Source organism: Staurois parvus, unplaced genomic scaffold (genome assembly GCF_062004578.1).
Source record: "Staurois parvus isolate SC_StPar_1 unplaced genomic scaffold, SC_StPar_1.0 ptg001131l, whole genome shotgun sequence".
NCBI lineage: Eukaryota > Metazoa > Chordata > Amphibia > Anura > Ranidae > Staurois > Staurois parvus.
In genome coordinates this window covers 304,386-329,294 of record NW_028318927.1, presented here as the reverse complement: position 1 = coordinate 329,294, position 24,909 = coordinate 304,386, and the positions used below count along the sequence as shown (strand labels likewise).

Below are 24,909 nucleotides of genomic sequence, written 5' to 3'. Positions count from 1 at the left end.
TGGTAAGGATTTTCAAAATTGTATTAACTGTTTCATGTCTGGGGGTGTACAAATGGGTGATTTGTTTACCTATCAAGGAGTTCTTCTTTAAATGTGAGAGGTAAAGAGAAGAACAGGAATAGAGTATTATTTACTTTATGGACAGTGTAAGTACAGTGTTGTATTAAATGGCCTGCAGTGAATAGCCTCTGTTTCAAAATCGAAATGCTATGCTGGGGGACTTCATAGTTTTTTTTCAGTTCTACATCACCATAAGGAATATATATGCGCTAAATTAAGGGAGGACATCATGTATTAAAAAATACTGGAGACATTACAGTTTATCTGGCCTCTCCTCTGAGCTTGTTTGCACATAGATGATCCATAACATACTTATGAACAAGTAGAACCCTTAGACCTCTTTCCTGTGCTCTGCATATTGAAGACCAACCATTTAGATACAATGGCACTCAAACAGCACCTTCTGTTGCACTATAATACCAAGTTTCAACTCTTCAATCTCACCCTGTATTGATGCATAGTTATTATGGCCTACTAGACAAACTAGGGTTTATTTACCATAGTGAGTTTTCCCATAGCTTAGTGAATGAGGTTAAATTTCACTTTGAAAAAAATGCCTAATAACTTGCACAGCATTTTCATCTGACCTTGATTAAATGATGGAAATCAGAAGAGCGTCACCTCATTCACTAAACTAAGGTATAATTCCCTTTAGTGAACCAACCCAAATGTGTAGATATGATGCCTAACCCAAGAGTTCTATCTATACTCGGAGCCATATTGCCTTTTTGCCATGATTCAATGACCTCCAATAAAAGAGTTTTATAGATCTGAATATGAGGTGCTAAATCCTGGACTAATAAAGATCTGATATCACATAACAGAATCTAATTGGTGGAGTTCTATGGCTCAACGGCTCTTTTTAGTTGGCTCTCATGTGACTGGGGGCCCCACCATAGCACCATGGGTGAAGAAGGTAATGATAGCGTCATACCCCAGGTCATTTTATTTTAAGTTCTTAGGCTTCATTCACACCCATGCAGCTGCAACAGTATGCATGTGGTAACATGTACTGCATATTCGTTTGAATGCCCAATTTACTGAAATCGCATGAAAAAACTTCTTAAACCTTTTTTTTTTTTTTTTTTTTTTAATGCACTGCATCGGGAACACATGGTACTTTGTTTCAATGTGTCCTGTTGGGATACATTTTGTGTGTCCTAGCAAGGTACATTGAGGTGCCATTAAGAACGAATCGCACCGCAGCACAACTACAATAAGGACACATGTTTTTGTCCGCTGTGGGAACATGGATATGAATGGAGACTTAGTACCAGTGGTGTGATACTATAATTACTTAGAACTTCAATAAAAAGAACCTCAGAAGAACCTCACAGAAGCAACCTATCACCTTGGACAGCATGATGGTCTTGTGGTTATCACTCTTGCAGGATTTGAAAACCACCAAAGACATATTTATGACACTTGTACAGTTCTACCTAATATATTGCACAGATATTCATTAAAAATATGCAAAAAAAAAATAGGCAACACATTCTCTCAAGTAATGCACTTAGATGATGTGACAGTGTTAACTGTTTTTAAGTATAGATTTAAATGAATAAAGAGTGTTACGCAATAAGAGCTTGATTTGTGCTTTATTCCCTCTGGACCATCTTTTGGGTAGCCACTGGAGAGAGATTACATATTATATATGTAGCGCTCACCCCCGAAGGAACCGCTGGAATTAACGGGCACTTCTGTTCTTACTTCCGTGATGCACCATATATATATTGGATCCACAGCACACCAGTACACCTTGTGGGAAGTTTGATAACAGGTTTAATAAGACAGCTAAAACTCTGCAAATAGACTGCAAATTAACTTGGAAAAAATATTAGTTAAATGCACTGAATACATAAACCTAGAATTGGCACAATAACATCAATAAACACAATATTCATGTATATACCGGTATAGCTGTAGATCAGTATTGACCCCCTGCAACTACAGCAGCAATATGTCCCCAGCTAAACTGACATCTCTTTAGGCTCGGTCCCAAAATCACTTGTATGCTGTGGGATTGTAACACTGTGTGAGTCTATGTGTTGCACAGTCCTGTGTTAGGGAATCGGTGGAGCGCTCTTAAGGACTGACATGTCACTGGTTAGCAGTTGCTCACCATATCCAAGAACAGTCTCCAGGGGTTAACTCCTTGAAGGTTGATGAATGGGGCTCTCTCTCTCTCTGACTAGTATTTCCTGTTGTCAGGTGCCTCACCTGGGATGGTCACACGCCTCCTCTACGATTTCCAACACTCTGACCTCTCTCTGTGGTGGGAGATGTTGTTGCTGTCGGTAACTGCCGTCGTGGGAGACTGGTACCAATGATCACAGTTCCCGCTGACTTCAGCTGCTGTAGATAACCATTGTCCTTAGCAACCTCTGCTGTTCTGGAAACAGTGTCAGCGTACTTCAACAGTAGGGGCTGCAGACTAGCTCCCACATGTCCTCTGCAAAGGCACTCGTGTCTCTCCTCCCCTTCCGCCTTGCAAAGCATCCTGGTCCTGTAGTCCTGTGCAGTATAAAGTTACATTGGCTGCCTCTGTGATGAAACTACAACTCCCACAAACACTCCAGTACTGCTGAGAGCTGAGCCAATCAAACCCTTTCTGACAACATGCAGTCTTAAAAGGGAAACAGTTCTTTAAAAGGGAAACAGCAATGGCCCCGCTACATATAGCTACTAACCCCCAGACATTTATTGAGTAGTCTTAAGCCTGGAACACAACGGGAATATCAGACAGATGATCGTCTGTTTTTTTTGCATGCCAGTCTCATATCAAAAACAAATAGGTTACTAGAGTACTAGAAATTTTTCGTAAGACAGAATACAACTTCCTGTGGTGATGGAATTTGTTGTATTGTGTTGTAATGTATTCTTTTGTTTGTGAGGATGCATGGTTTTGGTCAATCGGACGAATGCTGTACTGATTAAATGAAAATAGTTCGTTCTGTTATCTTACAAGAAATATTTTTGTGCATGTCCCTTTGGATAATGTAGCATGAACTGTCTTGATCGAAAACTGTGTACTAACGATCAGATTATCAGACGATTGTTCCGAAAACATTTTTTTAATCTGATTTTCTCATCATGTGTACTAGGCTTTAGAGTGGGCAAGTTCTTGTCCAGTTATTAGGGTGAAGGTGTTTGTGGGATCTGTCGATCACACCAGTGGATCATATTGATTTATGGACATTTATTAAAGAATTCTGGACACTCAGGAGTTTATTTACTAAAGCTGGAAAGTGCAAAATCAGGCTCATTTATGCATAGAAAGCAATCAGCTTCTAACTTCAGCTTGTTCAATTAAGCTTTGGCAATAAAACCTTGAAGCTGCCTGGTTTCTGTGCAGAAGTGAGCCTGATTTTGCACTCTCCAACTTTAGTAAATAAACTCCTTAAAGTGTTAGTAAAGTCATTTTGTATACATTTACCTAAATGAATCTCTCCTAAACGTTCACCATTTAGGAGATATTCTATGGAGCAGCAGCTGATGATAATACCGGCACATGTGCTCTGAAGGAACGGCGTACCCATGCCATTCCTTCAGAGCTGTGTGCCGTGGCCGAAACTCCTACATAGATGCACGGGAGTGACATCATCAGCAGTTCGGCCAATCAAGCAGCTGCAACCCACGAACCTGGAAGTAAGACCGGGTGAAGATGGAAGCCTTCTGCAGCGGTGACAGCCCACCGATGGAGGGTTTTGTTCTAAGGTAAGTCTTTCATAATGTGCTAGTATGCATTGCATACTAGCACATTATGGTATTACTTTGCAGCAGGATACTTTTTTTTTTCTTTTAACAAGTTTACTACCACTTTATAATCTAAGGACATATCCTTTGTATATAATTTTTTATGTACTTTTTTATGGCCATAGGTTTTTGTATAGAATATGCCATTTTTAGACACTATTGAAGCTTGGTAACACTGGATAGGGATTACAGTTGTGGGTTTTTGGTGAGATAGTTTAGATAGCACCATTCTGATATTTATTTTATTTTGACACTTTTGCACAATAATTGTGACTATATAATTATTCTAATTGGTGATTGTTGTTTATAGAAGTTTCACAATATCTGTACAATATTTAGCTGAGAAGGGTCTTGCCTTTTTGTAGTAGCAGCTTCTGTTACTATCATAATGTGTGACGTATATTGTCATTACAGAATAGTATTGGTTAGTTGAAGGTTCTATATGTCTTATGCAGGCCATAGATGGGTCGTTTATCAGACGAATTTTCGTCTGCACGAAAAATCGTCCGATATTCACGCCGTTAGTGGGGCCAGCCTGTCGGATGTTTTTCGCGGATCTTCTCGTTTATTTTTATCGGTCATGCTGGAAAATGCACGAAAAACGGTTGTTTTTCGTGCACATTGGTGGCAGCATCAGCAACGGGGCCGACCGATTTTCCGTTTATCGGCCATTTATGGCCAGCCTTATTCATGAGTTACCTCTAGGCAATCTTGGGTTTAGCAAAAAATTTACATGTAGATTAATTTCTATTTGACCATGTTGACTTCGGTGTGTTTGTATGAGTGTGTGAGGGAGATTAGATTGCAAGGACCCCTTCAAACCATAGTGACTGAAGGACCCCTTTCACGATCCCAAACTGCACTCTACTGATGAAACTATCCATTGTCACAACTAACTTTATTCAATAAGGCAAGGAGCAAAGTGAACAACATATAGAAATTTTTACTGTCATGGCTACTTTTAAGGTCATCCATAAACACAGGATGGTGGAATGAAGATTCAGCAGACAAAAGATCTTTCCATGAACATGCATAATTGTTTCAGCTCAGCTTGCAGGTTTATACTTTGAATAGGCACCCCTACTATCCCCAGAGAAATATTAGCGATTGGAAAAATCTGTTTAGAAAGTTTGATTTTTTTTCCAGGATAAGGTCAGTAATAGTATCAGCTGAGGTTATAATGTAATATGGTTTTTTTATTATCTGTTTATAATCTGGCGCTGATTATTTCATGTCTATTGTTAGCCTAAAGCCCCGTACACACGGGCCAAATATCGGCCGGTTCAATAGAAACCGGCCGACATTTCGCCTGTGTGTACACCAGCCTATCTGACAGAGAGCCAACATCTGATCGGCATCCAATCAGTGCAGTCAGCCAATGGCTGAAAGCGCTGACCGGTGTGTTCTGGCGGGGGTGCAGTCCCCCTGTCAGAACACAAAGCTCAGTGGGGAGATCCATGTACTAACATCAGACAATTAGTACAGCAAGCTCCTCCCGAACTTTTCAGGTTTATTACATTCTACCCACTAGGTTGAACGAAAAAAAAAAAACTGATTGTGTGTACCCCGTATAAGGGTTTGATTTAGAAAAATCGAGCTGACTCTGCCAGCGAGGCTAAGTAGCGTTCACCTCGTGCATGTCTGTGCAGGCTCATTTGCATACACAAAGTGTATGACCTGGTAAGAAATTGAAGAATAGCTCAGTTTGAAATATTTCCAGTACTAAGCTTTAAACCGGCCTTTCTCAACCAGGGTTTCATGGAACCCTAGGGTTCCCCCAGAGATGGCTAGGTGTTCATTGACCAAGGAGCAATTTCTGTCTCTCAGATGAGCAACCACTGACACCAATGTTGTTTTTAGCTATCTGTAAGAAGGGATTATTCCCACTGACCACAAGTGTAAGTAGCACACCTCCTAGTGACCATCACCTTAACCAATCCTACTAGTTATAGTAATTGTTAGTAGGGGTTCTCTGAGACTGAGGAATTATCTTCCATGTTAATGTTTGAGAAAGGTTGCTTTAAAGTGTAACTTTAAGCAAACTGTGGACACGGAAATATTTACATAGCAAGCAGTAAGTAAACTGTAAAACAAGCCACCAATGACATGCAGGCACTGTAGAGCAAGTCATATATCATAGGAGAAGTACTTAAAGCTGAGCACCACAAATCAAAAATGCTGTTTAATTCATTTTTAACATTCAGAGCAAACTTACCCATCTATCCATGTCTACATGATTAATTTTGCAGAAAATCAATTTGAAAACCCCCCTTAGCATTTCTGGCTGTGGTCATCTTGAGTAAGGGCAGAAGATTCATGTAGCATTTACTTCCTGGAGTTCATCTTCCCTTAGCTCAGGCATGCAAGCAGGAGGATGTGCTTAGCTAAGAAAACTCCTCCTCCCCTCCTGCAGACTCCTGGGATATATATCATTATTTGCCTAGGTATGGAAACCAGGAAGTAACTGAAGAAATGTAAAACAAACGTTTAAAACAAGTAAATATGATATACTTTCCTATCTATTTACCAATGCTAGCAGAATAGGGTTTAAAAATGGCCAGTGTTGACTTAGAGGGAGAGGTTCCGCTGGCTCTGCTTTGCTTCTAGCACATCAATGGTCACTCGTGGTTTTCCTATAGGAATTAGTATCACTGTGTGGGTGGGTACAGCATGGTGAAGTGGCAGTAAATACACACACAGTCCAGTTGCAAGAACAGAACTTATATTGAATATACAGAGTTCAGCAAGCCCAGTGGGTAGACACCCAACTCACAGGATATGGCTGCAGTGTTAACGGAGCAGGTCTGGAGGTGATGACAGCATCTGTCTTGAGGGGCAGAATGCAGCCTAGCCAATCCAGACCCAAGCTGGGAGGTTTCCTGGAAGGATGGCATGTCCCTATCCTTTCCCTACTCCTCTGAAACATCTCCCTACTGCTATGTAGTGTCCCTTTCAGATGTGTGACCTGTCCTTACACATGCACAAATGGTACCAATCCCAGAAGCCAGGGTCCCAAATAGACTCTGCCTGACCTAAGATGGCCATCAGAGTCACATGATCTGCTGGCATCCAAATGGATTGCTGTCCCCGTGATCCTGAAAACCATAGAGGAACCACGTTCCTCTCGACTGCCTCTCCTTCTGCAATGCCGCTGCGATTGAGCATGACCTATGCCTGCCTAAAACTGGATCTGGGCTGAAAGTAAACATTTCACCTAGTGGGCAGCACTCAGGGGATGGAGGAATTTATTGATGGAAAACTGTATGTGTGATGGGAGTGACTTTGGGTGGGGGGGCCCATGGAACACAGAACACTTTGGAGGGGTGGGGAGACCCCTGTCTCAGCTCCCCATATCCCTCCTATGTGTAAGTCACCCTGTGCCTGTTAGGGGTACAGGGTGAAATGTCCTGATATTGTGTAGACATGTATAGGTGGGGTGTGGGGGTTGTTCATTGTTTACTGCTTTGTGGTGCATCCCATTGTTCTATTGTGTGTCTTGCTTGGGAGCAAACTATTATGGGATGTATGTGTTTGTGTATTGGCTTGGTGGGGGGTGTCTGCTGATGCATCTCTGGTTGCTAGATTTGGTTTGCCCCGCCCTGTGTCCATATGCAGGGAGGTGGGTTGTTCCCTTGAATGTTTATATCTTGTATCTGTGTTAAAATAAAGCAGTCTATTTCCTGGTTTCGTTCAAAAGTGGTGTCCGTGGTTTGTGTTCGGACAGGGAAGCGGGAGTCTAACGAAAATACCCTAGTGCAGTCGGGGTCCGATTCCGTTACTTTTATGGATTGTATTTAGTGCCCCAAAATATCTTATTAATCCTTACCTTGGCAGCCAGCGCTCTGCTTTGCTCTCCATGTGTGGGTGGGCCTTTGGTATCCTTGCATACAATGCAGGACTGCTGGCCCTGCATTATTTGTGATGACTTTGGAGTGGTAGCTTATTTCTACCCCCAAGACCAAACAAACCATAAAGGTACAGACAATTAAATATGGCGGGTTCTTTGTACCTATTCCAATCAATATCATTGTCAGTTGAATGGATGGGAGGAGGTAAAGTGCTACCTTGCCTAGGGCCCCATTTTGCCTTAATCTCTGTCTGGGAGCACACAATAACAGAAGGAGGTTGGGTGCATGGTTATGATACACTGGCTATGATAGAGGATTTTGGGAAAAATCTATTAAGTGAATTTTGTGGACAAAACTTTACTTTTAGTTTAGAGTGGGGGAGAGTTTGAACTTCTGTCGGCTTTTACTATTCTTTCTGTCCTCAGTGGGGAGATTAGTCCTCACTTCCTGCCTTTGGTGACTCTGTGTTAACAAGGCAGGAAGTAGGGATAGGTCTCCGAGGAGACAGATAGCTATAAAAAGGCTTTAAAAACACTCTTTATTGAAAACTAGGGAGTTACAGAGTTGTAATCATAAAAAGAGAAAACGATAAATAGTCTAGTTGTTTTGTACAAAAACGAAGGTAGCATTTTGTAAGATTACAGCTTATATTTGGGTGACCTCTCATGTTACTGCCACCAGAGATAATGCTTAGTATAACATAGGTGAGTAGCCTAAGAAGGATTAAGATTAGTTCGAATTATGTATTGCCCATTTAGCTTACAAGGAAGTAACTACATGTAACAGACTACAAAATAACAAGAACATATTCACACAACAAATATTCCCAAGGTGTATATATTCATTAAAAATGTGTTTAAACGGTATAAATACAGTAGATGAGCCCAGTTGTAAAAAAAACACCCGAATAGCCTGATAGATTTTCTCTAGCATACCAGTTGTATACTGAAAAGTGTGCACTATATTTTGTATTTCATCACTTGTGAATGATGCAATAATAAAGCATTTCCACCTCTTAAAAATTGGGTGTTTTTTGTCTTTGGTTAATTCAGCGTCTGTTTTCTCAAGATACTGTATAAAAGGTGTGTTAGATCTCAGGTTACCAAAGACATAAAGGATGGCATTTGTAAAAGTCAGTTTTCCATAATGCACTTCCTGACTGTTAATAAAAAGATATGGGTTCATTGTGTAATACTAGTACGATGTGTAGCAGATAAAGGTGTCCAAATTGTACTTAAGGATCACAGGGTATGCATATATGTGTTATGATAAATACATAGTTTAAAATTTCCACCCAAAATTTAGAAATGAGAGGAAACGTCCAAAGGGGAATGAGCCACAATAGCGTGACGGTCACTGCACTTTATTTTGGAACCAAATTAGTGGTTTGAGGTCGGGTGGAGCAGATAGTATGTGAAAAAATACAAAGTTCTAAGCAAAATTCTAAATTGGATTTCATTCTAAGTTTATCATTAAATTGTAAAATTATTTACACACTTTTAGGTAACTCAATAATACTTTTTCTGTAATGCCATTAAAAGGGAAGTCCTTGGCCAATCTCATCACATTAAGAGATTTAGTGTATTGAAGTACGAAGGGAAGTGGCAGGACCTCAGGATATCATCTAACCAGCCTTGTTTTGAGAAAGAATGAGGGGTGGTGGAACAAGGATGTCCTAAAAGCTGTTTATCTAACCATAGTAAAAGAAAATGAGTTGCTGGATTGTTGTATTCCCAGCATAAGGTTTGAGATGCTATTGATTTCATGTCTAGGAATGAATAGGTATATATATGTACACAGCATACTGAGCCATTGTCCTTCTGTGTCTGAAAAGTGGTATATTTTATTTATCTCAGGTACTTGTATAGCGCTTTCAATGTATGCAGTGCTTTACATATATATTGTACATTCACATCAGTCCCTATCTCTCAAGGGGTGTACAATCTAAGGTCCCTAACTCACATTCATACATACACATACTAGGGCCAAATTAGACAGGATCCAATTAACCTACCAGCATGTTTTTGGAGTGTGGTAGGAAACCAGAGTTCCCAGAGGAAACACACAGAGGCAGAACATGCAAACTCCAGGCAGGTGGTGCCATGGCTGGGATTCAAACCAGTGACCCTAGTACTGCCAGGCAGAAGTGCTAACCATTTAGCACAGTGCTGCCCCATTAGGTGCTTTCAGGAAGCAGGGTTTTTCTGCATATAGGAAGGTATCTAGACAGGTGTTGGAGTGTGTGTAGCTTTTTTCTGATTTCCCTCCATGCTATGATGGTATTCTTAGTAATCATGCTATGTTTGAGGTGTATCAGTAGATAGGCGACTCTGCAGTGGAGTAGTGTGTTGTAAATCTAGGGTATGTCATTGATGACTAGTGTAATTAGAGTATTTTTTTCCCCTTGAAAAAGCTTTACCTGCCAGAATGCAAAGTAGGATAAACAAGATAAAACATAAACATGAACAGGAACAGACCAGAAGGTGTGGACATTTCCCAATGGTCAGTTAACAAGAGTTCTAGTGTCTCTTAGAGCATTAGAGGGAATAGACAGTGGTTGTAGAGAACATTGAAGCAGCTTCCTTACACAGACATCCCAAAGATGAAGGGATCATTACTTCTGGGCATAGTGGGATGAATCTTATAACATAAATATAAATAAACAGCGCAAATTTAGATAATTAATCAATATAATAAATCATATAAAATAGGTGCATAAATTATTCGTGTTTGCCCTTAATCTTAAACAAAAACACCCAAAAGTCCATGTGCTGAAAACATAATTAAATTGTAGAAATAAAAGTGCCAACTTCTTTTCTTCAGAAAATACTTTCACCTTCCACCAGTGCACAAACCAACATCGAATACACTCACCAGAACTTGGTGAGTAAAGGACCTTTAAGGAATTTTTAGGGATCCTAAACCCTCTTTGGTGCCACGCTAGGGAAAATCTTCACCCTCCGAATAGACTCCACCATCCAACCAAAAGAAAAAAACTCACATAGCATAATATTGTCACACAATAGTAACTTTTTCCAAATGGAGATTAAGGCCACTCACATGTTAAACACTTGCTAAAGGCATGTTTATTATGTATAAAAGGCTTCAGTTCCAGCAGATATACAAACTTTTCCTTCCAGGACTCTCACATCCACAGTGGAACAAAGACAGGACTCCTCTTAGACCAAACAGTGAACCAAGATGGCCGCTGGAACGCACCGCTCAGCGTGCGCTCCACTCACCGGAAATGACGTCAGGCTTTCCGGTGAGTGGAGCGCACGCTGAGAGGTGCGTTCCAGCGGCCATCTTTGTTCACTGTTTGGTCTAAGAGGAGTCCTGTCTTTGTTCCACTGTGGATGTGAGAGTCCTGGAAGGAAAAGTTTGTATATCTGCTGGAACTGAAGCCTTTTATACATAATAAACATGCCTTTAGCAAGTGTTTAACATGTGAGTGGCCTTAATCTCCATTTGGAAAAAGTTACTATTGTGTGACAATATTATGCTATGTGAGTTTTTTTCTTTTGGTTGGATGGTGGAGTCTATTCGGAGGGTGAAGATTTTCCCTAGCGTGGCACCAAAGAGGGTTTAGGATCCCTAAAAATTCCTTAAAGGTCCTTTACTCACCAAGTTCTGGTGAGTGTATTCGATGTTGGTTTGTGCACTGGTGGAAGGTGAAAGTATTTTCTGAAGAAAAGAAGTTGGCACTTTTATTTCTACAATTTAATTATGTTTTCAGCACATGGACTTTTGGGTGTTTTTGTTTAAGATTAAGGGCAAACACGAATAATTTATGCACCTATTTTATATGATTTATTATATTGATTAATTATCTAAATTTGCGCTGTTTATTTATATTTATATTGTTTGTGTTTTCACGATTGGCACAGCAGCATTTTTAGAGTGTTATTTGGAAAGTTTTGGCGCAGGAATAAGTTTTCTTGTATGAATCTTATAACAGTCTAGGCAAGAGGAGTTATACACTTGGTAAGCAGGCCAATGAGGATGTTAATGTGAGCTAGGACCATATTTCAATGACAACAGAAAGGTGGTATTGCTGCCTCTAGGCATAGAAATAAATATGACACAACTGGTATCTTGCTGCTTAGGTTGTCCCTCTAATGGAAAGAGTGGGTCATACATAACCCTAAACTGGTTCAAAGAGAGCCATGCAGGGAGAGCAGTCATTTTGCTACACTGGCTACATAAAGTGGCAGGTGACATGGTTGGATAGTGGGGTATTGCGAATGGATAGAAAAAAGAGAATATTATCAAGGAGAAAAAGTTAGTGACAGATAGTCATCCAGATGTGAGCAAGCTAGAAGTGGTGAACTTTCTGGCCCATTCTTTGGGGATTGGAGGAATTGCTCTTCCTGAAAGTTTTCATTTCAGTATTTAACTATTACATGCCTAGGTGATTTGAGACGTAGTTGAGTCTGGTAGTATCTGTGGGCCCTTTCTACCATGCAAGGTATCTCTAACCCAAGCAGAGAAGGGAATTTGCATGCATAGAAGTCAGTATGTGAGGAGGCCTTATAGGTCTCTGGGATGTCTTAATGTAGCATCCAGATGTCTTTAGCAACAGTGGCATCTACTGCTACTTGTATAGTGGGAGTTAAGCATAGCTTGAGCCATTTTGGCATGATTAGTGTCTTCTTCCTCATCCAAGGAGGCTGAGTCGGTTGTCTATTGAGAGATGTAGATGGTATCCATTTTGGATAGCTCTGAGTGATGGTTAAGGCAAGTCAACTTGGAGTTTTTAAGGCACAATTAGAAGGTATTTCTACAATCGGATTTGGAATAGTTAGTATCTGTAGAACTATGTTATCGGGATAAAGATGCTGGATAAAATAGCAATATTACTGTATATCATTAATTGCCTACAAGGAGATGGGAGCTGCCTGGGAGTCTAAAGAGTTCTTTTTCAGTGAAGTAGGGGAAGGTTAGAGCCATCAACGGCTTTATACTGCTCTCTGTGGCCTAATGGAGATCTCACTTCTTGTCTGAATGACAATGTTGCCACTTGGAAAGGAATTGCGGTACAAACATTTCAACAAACATAGCAATTAAAGACGACAAAGAGTTGAACCCTTACCTGGTAACCCTAAAAAACTTTACGCCAAAGAAATTTTAAATTTTTAAACTAAATATAAGCAATTATTTTATTGCAAAATTGGTAACACAGGTTCAATACAATTTAGCATGTAAGTAAATATCATTGTAATTGTGTACTTTTGAGGATAAATAATTGATGATCAGAAAAAAACATATTCAACAATAAAATTGCAGTTAAAAATGATTGTGATCGGTCTAATACTCAGCTGCTCATTTGAGGTTAGAGGATATATAAATTAAATACAAATGGAAAGTATGCTTGATTAATGAATCCATGTGCATTGCATTCAGTTTTAGAAACATCATGGGAAGAACATATCTGATGCATCAGATATTTTGTAAATCGGGACTTAGGAACAGCACAGTAATTACTTCACATGCTACAGATAGCACTCTGGGGCTGACTTACCAAAACTGGAGAGTGCAAAATTTGGTGCAGCTGTGTATGGTAGCCAATCAGCTAACTTCAGCGCGTTCGATTAAGCTTTGACAAAAAAAAAAAAAAAAGAAGGAAGCTGATTGGTTCCTATGCACAGCTGCACCCAGATTTTTCACTTTCCAGTTTTGGTTATTGAACCCCTTTGTGATAGAAGCAGAGGTCAGTCACATAACTCTTATAGCACTTTTTGCCACCCATTAAAGCTCATTTGTAAAGCAAAGCACTGTGCTGAATATATTTGCTATTTTGTTTTTTAAAGTGGCTTCTTTTTTAAGCTTTCATTTTGTTAAGGCTTACTACACAAAATTGCTCTTTGCACACTTTTTACTATGTAAATGTCTTTTTCTTGATGGAATGTCGATTGCCATCAATAGCACAAGCAACCGTGTTGTTTTGTGAGATGTTTCTGTGTTCTTGGCAATGGCATAAAAAGCTGCAAGAATCCTTGTACACCACCCCCCACAATTAACCACAAATTACCACTCTGTTTAAACCCCATTGTGGCTCTTAATAATAGATTTAAATCCTAAATGTTAAATCCCAATTTTAGAAAATTGTTTGATAAAGTGGGGATGGGTTAGGACCTCTGCCATATTTTCATTGTTGTCTGTATCTCTACTTGTCCTGTTCTGGTGGCAAGTGCTTGGAGGGGCATGAAAAGGAAAGGCTTTCCAATGAGGCAACAACAAAAACCCTATTTTATTAGAGAAAGGGAATGGTTAGAACACTTCAGCTTCTAGTAACATTCAGGTTTTTAAGGTTTTTCAGAGAGGGCAAATTTTCACAATGGAATTCTCACTGTTTCAGTGGTGGATAAAAGGGGTAATGCTAATGTATGCAAACAAAATTTTAGGTATCAAAAGTGTGGCAAATGTCTATGGAGATGAGCAGGTTGGATCGAGGACATAGGGCTGAATGACGAATCATTGATATAATCAATGATTTACATTTGAAAGTGGAAAATGTAAAAAAATACTTGTGGCCAGCTTACCAATGTAACATTTGCCGTGTTACTTATAAAACGAATATATGACCTTGATTTCATAGGAAAAAATAGGTATCCAGATGTTTAGCAGACAAAGAAAGACCCAGCAAACACACAACTGAATCTGCCCAACAATTAAAAAGTGACAAAATAATGCCCCTAAACATCAGATGTTGATGAATGCAAGTGGTAATTTTTTTTGGGCCCTCACTGCTCCTGGTCATCTATTAGATTAATGGTTTATCACAGTAAGTAGAAAATTGTTACAAAATATTTATTGAGGCTTTCAAAAATAACATACAGCACAAGATCTCAGTACAAATGGTAGAATATAAGAGAGTAGTGAGAAAACAAATCCATATAATACAGTACTATACAGCATGTGCTAATGGGTCATAAATAGCAAGAGCAGCGCAACACAGAATGGCTACTGATACAATAACAGCCGAAGAGGCCTCACAACCAAGCTTCAAACAGACAGCTGTGTAGTGGAGCATTTGAACTTACAGGATTTGCATCTCATGATTAGTTAGTGCCACCTATGAACCAACAGAGGAAGCAGTATTTGCCCTCCGAACAAACTGGGGGCTTAAAAGCCCAAAACTAGAAATGAAAAAAGTACACAATCAAAAGTAAGACCACGGTGAGTGAGGAGAAAAAGAAGAAAGAGGAGAGGTGAAAGAGAAGAGAGCGAGAGAAGGGAGGGAGGATCCCACAGGAGACCACCACATAGCTACAATGGGGGTTTTGTAAGTATCCTCAGGTTGAAAGCAAACAATGGTCCAGGTGCAAATCAGCATTATGTGTGAGCCATGGCTCCCACACTTTCAGAAATTGGGCATGCATGTCATTCAGAATGGAAGTGAGCCTCTCATGCACCATGGTCCCCATGAGTCAATACTTGACTTCAGCTAGGTGGAGGAAATGTTGACACCAGGCCTTAGCCAATGTCACAATAAATATTTTCTGACTTTAACAAATTTTCAGTATTTTGTAAGGAGTAAAGCAACATGTGCCATTTGGCCACCATGAGCAACTAGAGGAAGCAACATGTAGCATTTTCAGGTTTACATTAAAGAAAGTCTATGGCTAGCCATTTTCCCTGCCATAATTGTAATTGTAATGCAACTGCTTTAAATAGATATGCGTGCTCATTTCGGCCGAATGTGCAACTGCTGGACAGACATCCTTGGTGTCTAGATAGGGACTACAGAGATTGCAGCCTGTCTATAGACCTGCAGTCATTTCCCAATCTATTTGTTATTGGCCAGATCCAGAAATTGTAACCTCATGTCCATTGTCTGGGCACAGGTGTAATCTGTGATGCTGCCATTGTTGACTTGTGTTAAAGGTGCTCTAGAGTACTATTGATTTTTTTTCCTTTCACTACTTAAAAAAGGACTTTTGTTTTTTTCAGTGTTTAATACTTCCTGCAAGTAATGCAAAGTAGAATAGGCTTGTAGACTCTGAGTCACTGATCAACCTGGAAATATCATCTTCTATGTATTCTGGACTCCTCCTTGTTGAATGCACCAGTGGCTACCTTTCTGGAAAGTCCATATAAGATGCCCAGATCTCTTCTGCTTACTTATCTGAACTGAACTGAAGTCACAGTTCAAGTAACTCCAGGTGGGCTTTGGTCAGCTTCACAGGAAAGCCTTGAAAAAGCGCTACAGAGATGGCATTAGTTGTTACTATAGCTATCAATGGTCTTCATTCATGAAAGTGCTGGGTCTTGAGGCCTGGGCCTTCATTACAAATGGCAGATTCTAAACACTGACATCAGATATTGCATGGTACGTCATCCTTGTCAGGAGAACATGCTCCGGTGTGGCATTGCTCAACAGCCTGTGGTCCAGAAATATTACCAGAACAAAGAGATATATTCATAAACCCACCAATCTTACATCATAAGCCCTGACCATTTTGTTAAAGCCCAACCCTTTGGTGGGCAATGAAAAAACTGTAACTGTTATAATAGAGGTGTGCACCAAGAATAATTTTTGCAGCTTTCAGGCTGCTCAATTTGCAGTAAATTCTAGCAGTCACATTTTGGGCCTCCAGAACAATAGCAAATTAAAACTCTGTCTGCAAAATAGCACAACGACACATGTGGGCTAAAAAAAATGGGACTCTCCCCCTCCAGTAACAGTAATATGGTCTTCCTTCAGAGGAATAGATATACTCAGATGTACAACATTTATACCAATTTAAAAAAAGAAAAGAATTCTACAAATTATAAGATCAGCTAAGGTCTGTTTAACGAGGAAGTAATTAGACTTTGGGTTATATCTAATGTGTTTGTACTTGTTTCACTAAAACTAGGGCAGCATCAATCAGTGTCTGTAAGTGATACTGCAGGGTAAGGAGCGTTTCTGAGCAACATAAATTGCATAGTGTGTGTGCTTTACATATATATATATATATATAATTGTGTACAGCGTATATAGTTGGGAAATGTGTTATTACTGTATAGTGCCTGACTACCGTGTATTGCCCCCCAGCAGCTCTGCTTAGTGAACTTTTTTCATTGTGTCAGATATTGCTGATGTGGTATTGGTCAGTCAGTCAGCTTCTGTTGCCCGTTGAAGGTTTGTCTCATTGATTTTGTTGTTTAAGGCACTGGCACGTGAATAGTAAAGCCAAATGTTTTGCCAATGTGTACAGTCCCTTCTTTTCACTACGTGTGTTTTTCGAGTGAACAGATTCTCTTTTTAAAAAATGCTTGCAACTGTTTTGCTTAGAATTCCAACTTTTTAATACTCTATGTAATGATTAAGTTCTAACATTTTCAGCTGAACAGGACCTAAAACGGACCTACTCTATGCATAACATAATATTTCTCTATTGATGTCTGTGGGATAAATTAAGCTCTGTGTGGAAGAAAAATTCTGTGCAGATTTTAATAAAAAAAAGTTATTTGTGTTAGGTTTTTGTTTCCCTCTTTCACTCTTTTCTTCCAATGTTACTTGACTGATCCATCAGGACATATTCCTGGCTGCAGGATGAAGCAGTTTTGTCCTATACAGGTGTTTTGCCCGCATAATTTTAGCACCTTTTTTACACTCCACTCATGACAAATTCATTACAGGCACCTGCCCTGTATTACCCATATGCAGGCTTAGGACACAAGAGCCCTAAGGAAAGCTAGCAGCAAGACCGCGAAATGTGATTTCATCAATAAGTCATAGTGTAATGAAGTCGCAACATTCGTTTTTAGGAAAAATGAATCTGATCCCTGGTTTACAAAACTGGCCTTTTTTCCATGCTGTCATTTTATGTCTATTGGCTAATGTAAAATTCAACATTTTCTTTTGAATTTCCATATATATATATATATATATACATATATATAAAAAGTGTATTTAAAAAATATGGCTGTAAAATCTTTTCTGTTTGTGTTATGTATATATATTATTTCTCATATTGCTCTATGGAATTTTCTATAATTCATGCATTTTCTTTGGTTCACGGTTCACATGTTTTGGCCAATCTTTTTAACAGTTCTGGAAATTGTTCTATTCTCTGCATTATATATCTGCATGTTTGTTTATACATGCATATAATCGTGGAGGCGACATATACGTGACTTTAGGACCATAGTTAACATAATTTTACAATGTTACCATAGTTTTACAGAAGAACAGTTATGGCTCACCCAGCTAGGATCTATGATCTATGATAAATCACAATACATTTTGACAGACTAGTACGGAAACCCCTAGTTTGATTTAATTGCAAGCTGTATGCCAATTGGATTGCAAGCTCCAATTCCCTTTTTGTTGTGCATTATACAGTAGAATAATTGTTCCCTTTGTTTATAAAAATAAGTTGAATCTCTATAAGCAGTTAATAATGATGGGTTGTAGTTACGTCCAGTCCATCTTTACAGTGTGATCTATGAAGGTGTATTACCCTACCCCGTAGTAGTAGTATCAATACCGCATTGCAGGGGAGACTAATCAACACCCTTATTCCACACTGGCCATTTTATACAAGTCAGATAGATAGATAGATAGATAGATAGATAGATAGATAGATAGATAGATAGATACTTTTAGTGTATCTGGCAATGCATGATTTTAATTTCTTTACTGTATATAATGACAGATTTACGACAACTAGGGTTTAATAATCTGTTTTATAAGTGGACGCACAGCCTTAAAAAACCCAAAAAACAATATTTGATAACTACACAATCAACATTTAATAGTCAGCTACAAGTGAGATCTGTATAAAGTGGCCTGCATAAAATGTACATGTCAAACTAAAGGTCAAGATTTATTATTAATTGCCATATATCTCTCCTACGATTGTTTTGTCCGTAATGGTATTTTCTACTATTTTGTAAATGTTTTAAACACGCTATGGTGATGAATGTACAAATCTGAATAACATAAAATACTGATGTTCATTACATTATCTAAATCACTTTTATATTCAAATACTGTTTGCATAGAATAAGTACTCTCTATTTTACAGACTGCATAGGATAGTACAGTAACTAAAAAGTAATAAATAACTTGTATATGTATCACCTAACTGAAGAGTGCATTATTTTCACATATTTATTTCATACTTCTGCACCATTCTGTAATATCTTTTATAAAATTTAACGATAATGAAGTATGATTGTTTCTTGTGTTCTGCATACAGTGACATATACAACGCATATATATTGTACATTTTGTAATGGAATGCTAAAAAATGAGCATTACGAAAAGTTAAATTAGGCTTTCCGACTATTTCTATGATTTTTAGTAGTATGTGATGATATATAGCTCTCTCTCTCTCTCTATATATATATATATCTATATTACACACATATTCACTTTCTACATGCAACATGCATTTTCATAGTAGAAAAATGGAGTTAATAATTTCAAAATGCATTCTTCTAATCTAAAAGGTAAATAGCAGGGTAGTATAGATAGATGTATATCGCATTGTTACAGCAAGGCAGGCACAGTAGGTGACAGAAGCATGAAACATTTACTTGGTATGTTAGTGTATGTAGCATTATCTATTAGCAAAAAGATATAGCCTAAAGACGTAGTATCTGCCAGAAAATACAGTTGGGAATAGAAGTGTACACTGCAAATGGGTAAGTTTATGAAAGTAAGAAGAGTGACAGACAACGCATATACAAGTATTGTGCATGCAAGGTAATCAAGGTTTAGCGAGAGATAAAGAATCACAAAATTGAAAAAAGTTTTAAAAAATGACAAAATTCACGTAGTTTGCAATGACCCAGTAAATCCAATAAAAATATTTAAACTCCAAAAAAACTGATCCCTAAAGAACATAAATAAAGAGAAACAAGATATAGTTAAAAAAACTAAGATAAATATAAAACGTATAAAAAAAGAAAGAGCAAGGAACAATCATTGCATAATGATAGTAAACAGTGTGGAATGTGAGAAAATTAGAGGCTATGTAGAAACTTTCCAGAGTGGAACAAGCGGAGAAACTTTTAGAGTGCTAACGTATAAGTAAGAAAAAAATATGTTTAAAAAGAAAAAGAAGAAGAGCAGAGATCTAAAAAAAAAAAAAGAATGGAAAATGCTTCACAAACTAAAGGAGAGAACCCGAGAGAGACATCTGTAGACCGTCAAACAAAGGGGAAAAAAGGTGAAGAGACCAACTGAGATACTTTCAAAAAAAGTCTCTCATTGGCTTGTAGGATAGATTAAGTTAAAAATGGTCTTTGAAAACACTTGAAAAAACACCTTACGAAGTAAAAATTAAAATAAACAAAAAAGAGGGTGAAATGTAGATTTTATTAGCGTAAAAACTGCCAAAGTAAAATGTAAGCCTAGAAATAGCACATTGTGACACATTAAAATACATTTAAAAAGCAAGAAAAAAAGTCCAAACTGGAGAAAGGAAAAAGACAAAAAGGGAAAAAATACCACCACTCCACAGTATAAATACCGTAGTGAAAAAGCAGATTACTGACAATTAAAACAAATGCCTTTATCCTGGAAATCTATATAGTTCATATGCTATTAGGAGTTTTAGAACAGCAAAGGATAAAAAAAGAACATCATTACTTTTCTAAAATATATATACCAAGATGAGAACTAAGATAAAAAAAAATATTAGAATAGTAAATTAATAAAGGTCAGGTCAAGGAGGGAAAATAACAGGTAGCTTAAATACAGGAAAAGTAAGATATGGGAAATAAAAAATAGGTTTCTATGCTTAAAGGCTAAAAAAAAAAAGAAAACCTGAAGAGGAACGAAGGTCGTTGCGGACAAATATATCTGTAGGCTCCTGCGCCGTAAGGGTTAAAATCCTTAGTGTGGGATAGTAGGAAGAGAGAGTGTACGGAGAAAATGAAAAAAAGCTGGGAAAACAGGAGAGAGAGAAATTTACTCTGAAAAGCAGCGTCTTTAAAATGTGTGACTTGGCTGGAATATATTGGGCAGTGCCAGCAAAACCGCAGAGAACGAGGGAGCGAGACAGGAGCGACAGAGTGAAGGAGTAGAGGGAGGAAAGAGGGAAAGAGATATTTCATATTTAATTTCGCTATTAATAGAGGGTGGTTTTCTGTTAAGTTTTGGATGAGGAATAGCAAGGTATTTGGTGATTACCGTGCCTGTGTTTTTGATATTTTTGATTTAAAAAATGAAAAAATAAAATAAATAAGGGAAACAACAAACAGGCATCTGCTTCATCTCTCTTCCCCCCTCTACACACACACACACACGCACACACGCGCGCGCGCGCACACACCATCCTCAGCCATGAGCGACTGTTTTAATTCTTGTGCCAAAAACTGCGTGGCAAAATAAATCAAAATTAAAAATGAAACCAAAATAAATAATAGCAGAGATAACAGGACAGAAGAGAAAGTCAACAACCAATAACTCCTGGGCTCATCGGCTGCAAGAAAGTAAAGCGTCAAACTTTCGCGTATGCATTTTTTTTTAAGTTGTCGGTTTTGGCAAAACCTTTTTTCTGCCTTCAATATTTTTTTCACGCTCTCTCCCTCTCTTTAGCTCTACACCTCCCTCCTCCCTTCCCTCTCTCTCTCTCTCTCTCTCTCTCTCTCCCTCACTCTCCCCTCCCTTTTTCTCTGCTATTGGCTAGCTTCTTCATTTCACTTTGCCAAAAAGGTGGGTCTGTTCGAATCAGTCTCTCTCTCTCTTTTTTTTTCCTCTCTCTTTTCCCTGGCATCGATGCTGGCCACCAATTCAGCACGGAGAGTGAAAGCAGGAGAGAGGGGGAACGAGAGAGAGAAAGAGAGAGAGTTTAAGCGGATAGAAAAAAAAAACAGCCTTCTCTTTTGCTCCAAATCTCCTTCTCGAAAAAAAAAAAACATTACTTTTTCTGTTTATCATCCATTTTTTTTCCTCCTTTCATTTTGCTTTTGTCAGTTTTGGTAATTCATCTGTAGTATTCTAATGCATACCAAGAAATTTTATTTTTTATTTTTTCTTCCATGTTTCGTCCGTTTTGCAGACAACAATTAAGTTCCCTTCGTTGTTTATCCAGCACTTGGAATTACGTATCCATTCATTTGAGGCCTTTGCACGTTAATAACTTTCAGAGATATTGCCATCTTCTGCTGTCTTAATTTACATCTCTTTTTTACAGTTGTGTCCCTTCCGCATCCACATATTTAGGAAAAGGACTTGTTCTGTACATGATTACGCATAGATTTGTCTGCGGTTGTATGCTTTGTCCCTTTTTTCACCTCTTCCATACTTACATTTTTTTATTTATCAATTTGCTTCGTGTCCTCCCTTTCTCTCTCTCATTGCAATTCTGATGAGCTCCGAATCTGGATGCTTTTAAATACCGGCAGGACTTCGATATGACACCAAGAGATGGTAAATCTTTCCCCTCTTTCACACCTATTCATGTCATGTCGTCAAAACTTCATATTTCCAACTTCAAGTCTTTTTTTCCCCAACACCATAAAAAAAAAAAAAAATCAAGTATAATATGTTCCTAATATTATGACATTTAAATAATTTGTATTAAATTAGATTAGATAAAAAACTGTTTAACATTACCTTAATAAGTTCACACAAATGACAATTTAATTACTTATGCAAAAATACGTTTTCTTGGACTGTTAACTTTATTTTTTCTTTATTTTTTTATTTCTTTCAGGATGAATTTCACCCCTTCATCGAAGCTCTTCTTCCCCATGTGCGTGCATTCTCATACACATGGTTCAATCTTCAAGCAAGGAAGCGCAAATACTTTAAGAAGCACGAGAAGCGGATGTCAAAGGACGAGGAGAGGGCGGTGAAGGACGAGTTATTAGGGGAGAAGCCTGAGATCAAGCAGAAGTGGGCGTCACGGCTCTTGGCCAAGCTGAGGAAAGACATCCGGCCAGAGTTCCGAGAGGACTTTGTCCTGACCATCACCGGGAAGAAACCTCCGTGTTGTGTCCTTTCCAACCCAGATCAGAAGGGCAAAATTCGGAGGATTGACTGCCTCCGCCAGGCAGATAAGGTGTGGAGGCTGGACCTGGTGATGGTCATCCTGTTTAAGGGGATTCCGCTGGAGAGCACAGATGGGGAACGTCTCTATAAGTCGCCCCAATGCTCCAACCCAGGGCTGTGTGTACAGCCTCACCACATTGGGGTGTCCATCAAAGAGCTGGACCTCTACCTGGCCTTTTTCGTCCACACACCTGGTAAGTTTTGGCCTTGCATCACTGTCTACACGCGCACTCACTGCAGCATAGCTGTTTTTAAGTTTAAGACCTTTATCGCTGGCAAATCCAAGTTGACATTGCTCCAATGTAAGGAAATCTTTGTTAAGATATTAAAAAAAAACATGAGGCACTAGACATAATTACAATGCATGAATTAAATATGTATTATACATAAATATGTATACAATATAAACTATGTTCTCATTACACCAAGTTACTTACAGCCAATTAATGCAGTGGCCTTCATCTGTATATGGGGAATGATGTACATCCTGTTAGGCTTTTGGGGCCTAAACTTCATTGAGCACTGTCAAGTCTGGTTTGCCTTTAATCACACACAGATTTTACAAGAAAAAATTAAAAATAATGAATATTTCTTCCGAGAAACGTAACTATGTTATAGTTATATATTTAATCCTTTTTCAGACTGATTTCTGTGCTTCTTTATTTTGTGTATAGGTAGTTTTGAACCGCCAGATGTTTTCTACATTATATGGAACCCAATTTTTTTAAATTTATCCTTGAATATATACAGTTTGAAGGTGACAGGAAAAACAGAAAACATACTGGCATAACAAATATCATCCTTTCTAAACACAAAAAAGACGTGTGTGTGTTCAATTTTAATTTTGTATAAAAGAGATTGAAGACATGAACAGTACATTTATATACACGTGTAAGAATAAAAATAATTTAAATTGAGAATTCTTTTAACAAGGATTTAACAATTTCCATCATGGAAAACCACAAAGCAAGGTATGCTTCATTAAATTATGAGAGACACTAATCAAAGTAATAAAAAAAATAATTTCTCATTGTTATAAAAAAATAATTATGTGTGTATGTATATCTATATATCTATATATATATATATATCTATATATATATATATATATATAGATATATATATATATATAGATATATATAGATATAGATATATTTTTTTTTTATTTTTTTTTTAGCTATAGCTTGTTTGCAATTACAGGATTTTTGTTTTGAAAACCAATGACAAATATATGATGTATAGCAATGAATCTATGAAGCTACCTAAAATATATTTGCAAAAACATTAATGCAGTTTTAAAAAATACACCTTAACAATTATGTCTGTGAAGCAAAGTATATGTGTATTTATCATGTTTTTACTGCGTGTTTTGTGATTGTTACTTTGATTTTCCCTGGTTCCTTAAAAACAATGACCAGCCAGCTTGGTTCAAACTCCTATATAACTTTTTCCAGACATAATTTGGTACTGATAGAATGCACGCATAGCAAGAAGTATTAATTTATCCAAATTACAAAATTAGGCAGAAAACTGATTTTACATTTGGCAATATGCTGTGTATATTTTATCTATCTATCTATCTATCTATCTATCTATCTATCTATCTATCTATCTATCTATCTATCTATTATCTATCTATCTATCTATCTATCTATCTGTCTCTATCTTTCTATTCTATTATTATGCTGTACTTTATAAAAGTATTAATATTTTAAAGTACTTGGCAACCTAATTCTATTATAATAAAGAAAGCAATACTTGACTATAAAGATTGAAAATAACAAGTACTTAAAGTACACATGCATAAAATAAGTAAAAAGTACAGAATATAGCATATACGTAAAATGTGATGTAGTACAGTATACAGGAGTATGATGAAACTCAATGTGTTTTCTTATTTTCATTAGGAAGTCACTCATATCATGAATTTTGGGACTGCTGAGCTCACACTCTAATAGACAGAACAAATGAACCAAATACTGTTATAGGTGAAATAATGTAGCGTTCTCCAACCAGAATTTGCACTACTGCATAGAAGACAGATAACAGCTAAAGCTGGAATCAGTAATACATCACACTCTCCCACAGAGCTTACGCTCTAATAAACAAAGGGACACCTTTAAAACTGGCACAGTTGAAAAATCTTATTGGCATGTGATTATATTAATTATGGCATGCAGTAGGTTGGGTAGACAGGAGATATCATACAGAAAATGAGTGCTCGGGAAGTTTTCTGTTTGTACTAAT

General features: G+C 37.9%; 1 protein-coding gene across 9 annotated transcripts in view; it reads left to right on the top strand.

The window, feature by feature from the left end:
• The window catches only part of NFIX (nuclear factor I X), a 326,337-nt gene that overhangs the window by 145,235 nt on the left and 156,193 nt on the right, over window positions 1-24,909 (top strand). For 8 of the 9 annotated variants that reach the window (XM_089659080.1, XM_089659086.1, XM_089659085.1 and 5 more), the window contains exon 3: window positions 22,325-22,856. In XM_089659080.1, coding sequence (XP_089515206.1) covers window positions 22,325-22,856 — 532 coding nt within the window. Of the gene's footprint in view, window positions 1-21,369; window positions 22,039-22,324; window positions 22,857-24,909 lie in introns of those variants that run through there. The other variant, XM_089659081.1, reaches the window with a different exon arrangement.